At 37.3% G+C, this 5,693-nt stretch overlaps 1 protein-coding gene across 1 annotated transcript; it reads right to left on the bottom strand.

Annotated features, from left to right (window-relative positions):
- Positions 1-1,223: 1,223 nt before the first annotated feature.
- K444DRAFT_583063 (uncharacterized protein) lies at positions 1,224-3,000 on the bottom strand. The gene is made up of 6 exons (XM_024877817.1): positions 2,908-3,000; positions 2,769-2,843; positions 2,651-2,712; positions 2,425-2,603; positions 1,639-2,357; positions 1,224-1,563 (listed from the first exon to the last, which is right to left on the bottom strand). Exons 1-6 carry the CDS (start codon positions 2,992-2,994, stop codon positions 1,348-1,350), a joined length of 1,338 nt encoding a protein of 445 aa, XP_024741423.1. The 5' UTR covers positions 2,995-3,000; the 3' UTR covers positions 1,224-1,347.
- Between the last annotated feature and the right edge of the window lie 2,693 nt (positions 3,001-5,693).

Here is a 5,693-nt window from a genome sequence, read left to right as displayed (position 1 = left end):
AAATTACTTTTAAGATATATAAAAATTTTTTTAAGCTATTACCTTATTCTTTTTTATTACTTTACTTTAGCTAATATCTTTTCTTTAACTATATTACTTTAATCCCTTAATTAATCCCTTAATTAACTCTTTTTATAATATATCTCTTAATTTATATTAATTATTATACTAATTAAGATATAGTAATTATAATCTCTAGTTAATTATTTAATTATAGTATAAACTAAGCAAACTAATAGCAAGTATATTACTTCTAGGAAGGCTCTTATAGGCAAGGCTCTAAGAAAGACACTTGGCGGAAAAGGCTATATTCCTGCTATTATATAAAAGAGAAAATATAGGTTTAGACCTGGTAGTTAGTTAATTAGTAAAAATATTAGTATATTTACTAACTGGATTTATAGCCAAGGCCCTTTAAGAAATTAGAAAATATTAGAGAAGTACTGATTTATTAATTTTAAAGGTACTATTTTATTAATTAGTAAAGGAGATTTTGGCTCAGGAAGATAGATAAGATATATGTATCCAAGCTTCGGCTTTATATATTTTATAAGAGTTTATAGAGGCGCTTCTTATTACGGAGTTTGAGTATAAGTCATTTTTCTTAATTATACTAATTTTTATACTAATTTAATTCCAGTAACGAATCTTATAGCTATTTATATAAAGCGGGTTACTATCCAGAAAAAGGATATGAAGCTAGTCCAATGAATGAGATTAGGAATAATGGGTATTAGTAAGGTTGGCAAACGCCTTATAATAGTACTATAGGGTAGTTAGTTTACTTGGGTTACTGGCAAAGTAACCAGGTCAGGTATCAGGGAATTAACCTTTGTATCTAAGGCAAAGCAGTTAGCTAGCCATTAGATTAATAAAGTAATAACTCAAATTATTACTTTTTTAATATATCTCAAATTAGTTATATTCTTTAAAGAACTAGTATAAAGATTAATTAATTAATTAATTAATTGGAACAGAGAGCAGGAGGGGCAGATTCTGCCGGGCCCCTTACCGCCTAGAATAATAATTATCGCTAATTATTGATAATTATCGATTATCGACAAATTAGCGCGATTATCTAATCATTGCTTATCGAGCTTATCGGAGCCCACACTGAATTAAAGCACTAAAAACATTAATTATATCGTCTGTACTAGTAACTTCGTGGACTCTCACTCGCAACCGCACTATCGCAAGGCTCTTCTTCTATTATTCTTGTAGTACGGAAGATTACAAGTGTCTAAAATGTGGATTATTCAAATTTGGAGCATAGGGTCTGCAGAGACAGCAAGTGTGGACGTTAAGCGGAAGTCTGATGCATATTTCAGCTTGTTCACTCCCTGATTATTACACCTCATTTTTCAATCCGACGATGTTCTCGCGTTTAGGTAAACCCCAAAGACATTGAAACTTCTCACTCCCAGGATATATATAATCCCAGAACAGAAAGATGACAAGTGCTCCCATCGTTGGTAACGTGAACACCCAGAACACCCAAAAGTCTTTGGATATGACACCGTCCCCAGAAGGGTGGAAGTCAAAAAATGTAGTGCTGAAGATGGCCTGTTTTGGCAGTAAGCTAACAGAAAACCTTGAATATTACGATACAGTGTGTTGTGATGGGAGGGGTGTACGTACGGCGAAAAAAGTTCCCGGAAGAAACAAAACTCCCAAAATGGAGAACGTCTGCTGATTTTTGCTGAACTTTATACTGGCCTCATGCTTGATCTTGTCTGAAATGCGCTGCTCATCTGCGAGTGCTACAGCAAATCGATTCTGCACGGCTGATCTCAGCATCTCGACCCGAGAAAGTGTGACAACTACATCAGCAAGCAAATTTTCTAGCTTGGTCTTTTCGAATGTAATAGTACCGTGCATCACGTCACGTTTCTTTGAAAGATCGGGGCTTTGGTGATCGAGGGCTGCAGATTCTTGCAAGGTCCGTTCGAAGACCTTGACTACTTCGATCTGGGTTTGAGGATGTTTAGCTACAATTCTTTTGTGTATGTCCAGAAGGCTGTCTTCAAGGTCCGTTAGATGCTTGAGTCTAGTCGTGCCTTCAGGAGGGGGTTGTCCGATTTTGGCTTCGACATTGTGCAACCATTCTCTGGAACACTGGTCGCCAGTGGTTGAGATCGCATTCATTTCTTCAGAGAAAATTATTGAGGGCAGTAGCAGTGGGTACACACCATCCTTGTAAGTGAATCTGAGGCGCTCGAGGCATTCTTTCAGGATGGATTTTGTGGTTCCCTTGAAGAAACCGGTGGTAGTATGGGTTAAGGGTAAGTATGCCAAGGAGAGTTCCCACCCGTGACAGTGACCCGCTTTCATTCCTTGGACGTTGCGGTAGAGAAGCTCTGTGCAATGAATGAGCATTTATTTGAAGAGCTTCCCGTAAACTAAGGAAGGATTGTATATACTCACGTAGGTGCCTATCAGGTCCGTTTTTGCAAGTGACGGACCAGAGAAACGGCCCAACATTGTTTGTAGTCTCAAGCGTACGGTACGAAAGGTTCAACCTCTGTATCATCTCTGTGTAATCAAGGTGTGGCAATGTTAAAACTCTTGGCTCAAAGGTCGCTGGCTCACATTCTGGCTGAATGCTTCGCAATTGTCAGTACGAGGGACCGGTACACGTTTCAGAACTCACACAAGCCTTAAGCTGCCAATCACTTTTATTTTGTCGGTTGGGATTTTCGGTGTATATTCACCCTAAATAAAACGAAACTAGATTAATATTATAGACTGTGTGAGGAGAGGATACGTGCCTCTTGACGAAGCCAGGCTGTAAATTCAGCCGAGGTTTTCAAGGAACCCTCGGAAACAAAACTCTTTGTGGAATCCTGTGTATAATTAGCAGAGATAGAATAAGATTTGAATTTTTGTTTCCGATCTATTAGCACTTACATCGCAAATGAATATTTCGAAGTACAAAGTGTCTTGGTAGTGATATGCACTTTGGTTGAGAAATTTACGAAACATGAAATTGTCCATTTTCACAGCTAAGGCTCGCTGCGAATAAAGAAAATTGGGGGATGAAAGTGGCATTTTTATGCAGATCTCTTAATTAAGCTGCTGGTCCAGAACCTTGGCAATGGCTGGTAACCTAGACGTGGCGAGAAGCTGAAGCTGACCATCCAGTTGCCATTGGACGCCATCGTAGCCTCATTTTGTTAGAAGATATTCGTGTTGCTGTGTAATCCTTTCAAATAATATTATTGGCTGTGCACGCTGCTCGGTGGTGGCAGGTTCCGGGATATACGGGTTTAGTCAGCTCACCCCCTTACGCAGGTGCAGGCCCTAATGTTTGTTACTGTGGTCTTTGGGTAAATAATCGCACCCCTGGCAGGCTTCTAGCACTTTCGACCCCACAAATACGCCAAATCTGCCTTTCGTATTGGTTATCTACCCCATTTGAGGCTGACACCAAAACCCCCAGGGGTGCGATTGTTTGCCCAAAAACTACAGTATCCCTTCGTCCGCTGAGACATTGCCACATTAGCAGCCGCACATGAATACTTGGTGTTCAGGGTAAATAAACCCCTACCCTGTCGCGGGTGTTTCTAGTAGGTTCCAGAAGCAGGGGGTCAACCCACCAATTATTTAACCCCTCTCTACTCCCTTACTCATGCCGCTTTACTCACTATTCTACAGCCTTTAGTATCCCCAAGATGTCGCAATCCTCTCTCGACTTCTCTACGTCCGAATATAAGATCCCTACTCCCAAAACACTACGGCGGAATTGCACGCGCGACGAGCGCCTCCCCGCCCAAACTATTTACCTTTACGCTGGCTGGTCAAAGGACGATATTGCTCTCCAACTAAACCTTACGCCTGGGCAAGTCCAATACGCTCTTACTCATCGTGTTACCTCTCAAAAGAAGAGATCTGGAAGAAGACCCTTACTCGGTCCGGTAGAACGCAAACAGCTAGTTGAATGGGTATGCATATCAGCTAAAAATCGTCGTATGCCATGGAAAGAGATATCTGGGATCTTGGGATGGAACTGCTCCGTTTACGCGATTGAGACAGCCTTTAAATACGAGGGTTTTGCTCGCCGAACTGCTTTAAAGAAGCCTCTCTTATCGGAAGCATATATGCGAGCACGGTTAGCCTGGGCGGAGGAGCATAAAAACTGGACTTGGGAGGACTGGAAATGGGTATTTTGGACAGATAAGACGTAGGTAAGTCCTGGGAAGTACAAGAAGGTCAAGGTAACTCGGCGTATAGGTGAAGAAGTCTTATACCCTGATTGCCTTGAACCTAAAGTAAGAAAGAAGATCGGATAGATGTTTTGGGGAGGGATCTCAGGTGCTTGGGGGAAAGGACCGAGTCTCTTTTGGGAGAAGAATTAGGGAATAATTATAGCTGAGTCTTACTCTCGTTATATTATCCCTATCGTTGCCTAATATATCTCTCGTTAGAGGTTGATTTTTTATGCAAGACAATGCCTCTGGGCACGTAGCAAAGGCTATGTTAGCGAAGATAGAGAGATAGGGTTTAAGGCCTATTTTTTGGCCTGTAAATTCCCCTGATTTAAACCCAATTAAGACCCTTTGGGATTGGATTAAGGACTATATATAAGAGAAGTATCCTGAGATCCACTGGTCTTACCCTCGCTTGAGAGAAGCTATAAATAAAGCTTGGAACTCAATTACAGATAAGCAAATAAGGGAGTTAATTAGGACGATGCATAACAGGTATTAGGCTATTATTAATATACGAGGAGGCTATATAAAATACTAGAGAAATTAATAATATTAATAACTGAACTTAGTAAAAGTAGTATAAGTACGTGAGTGGCAGTGAGGTATATAGAGTACTAATAGGGTAGGGGTTTATTTACCCTGAGTACTAAGTATATCTAATTTAGCCAGAATATAATCCAAATTAGGGATATTCATATGCGGCCGCTAATATGGCAATATCTCAGTAAATAAAGGAATACCGCCTTTATAGGGAGTTATACTAAAGTGCTATATAGCATATACTATAAGCGAATTTGCTTGGCAGAATCCAAGGCGGTATAATAAATATTAGAGCCTGTACCTATATATAAGAGTTACTAATACACTTATACCTAGACGTGGATTAAGAGCTAACTAAGTATTCCTGCCTACTAAAATAATTATATAGTTGCAATTCTATTAACTTATATTATAATTTTACTAGTAGTTAATATATAACTAGTTTAATTTATATTATAATTATAAATATTTGACTTTTTAATATTAGTCTCTCTATTATAAGTATTACTTTTATTAATTCCTAATTTAGTAAAAGCTTCTTTTTCTTTTATATTTAGAGTATTAAAAAAAATTAAGACTAGTTAATTATAGTTAATTATAATTTAATTTAGCAGATTTTAACTTAATTTAATTTAATTATAGTTATTATATAATTATAATATATATAAAATTATATATAACTATATTATATATAATAAACTTCGGGTATTAATTAGAGAAATTAGTAGCCTTTTTATATTATTATATTATTACTAATTATATTATAGGCTTTAAATCTATAGTTTTTTAATTATATATATATTATTAGAGTTTTCTATATAATAGAAGCTTTTCTAAATCTTATAAAAGAAATAGAAATTAGTTTTATATTAAATTTAATATTATAGTTTTATAACTTACTAATTTATTTTATTATCTTATTATTTATTAATAAATACTTTATAA

Source organism: Hyaloscypha bicolor, assembly GCF_002865645.1.
Source record: "Hyaloscypha bicolor E unplaced genomic scaffold K444scaffold_22, whole genome shotgun sequence".
In the NCBI taxonomy this organism is placed as follows: domain Eukaryota; kingdom Fungi; phylum Ascomycota; class Leotiomycetes; order Helotiales; family Hyaloscyphaceae; genus Hyaloscypha; species Hyaloscypha bicolor.
The sequence above is the reverse complement of the archived record's forward strand: the minus strand, read 5'-3'. Positions and strand labels throughout refer to the sequence as shown.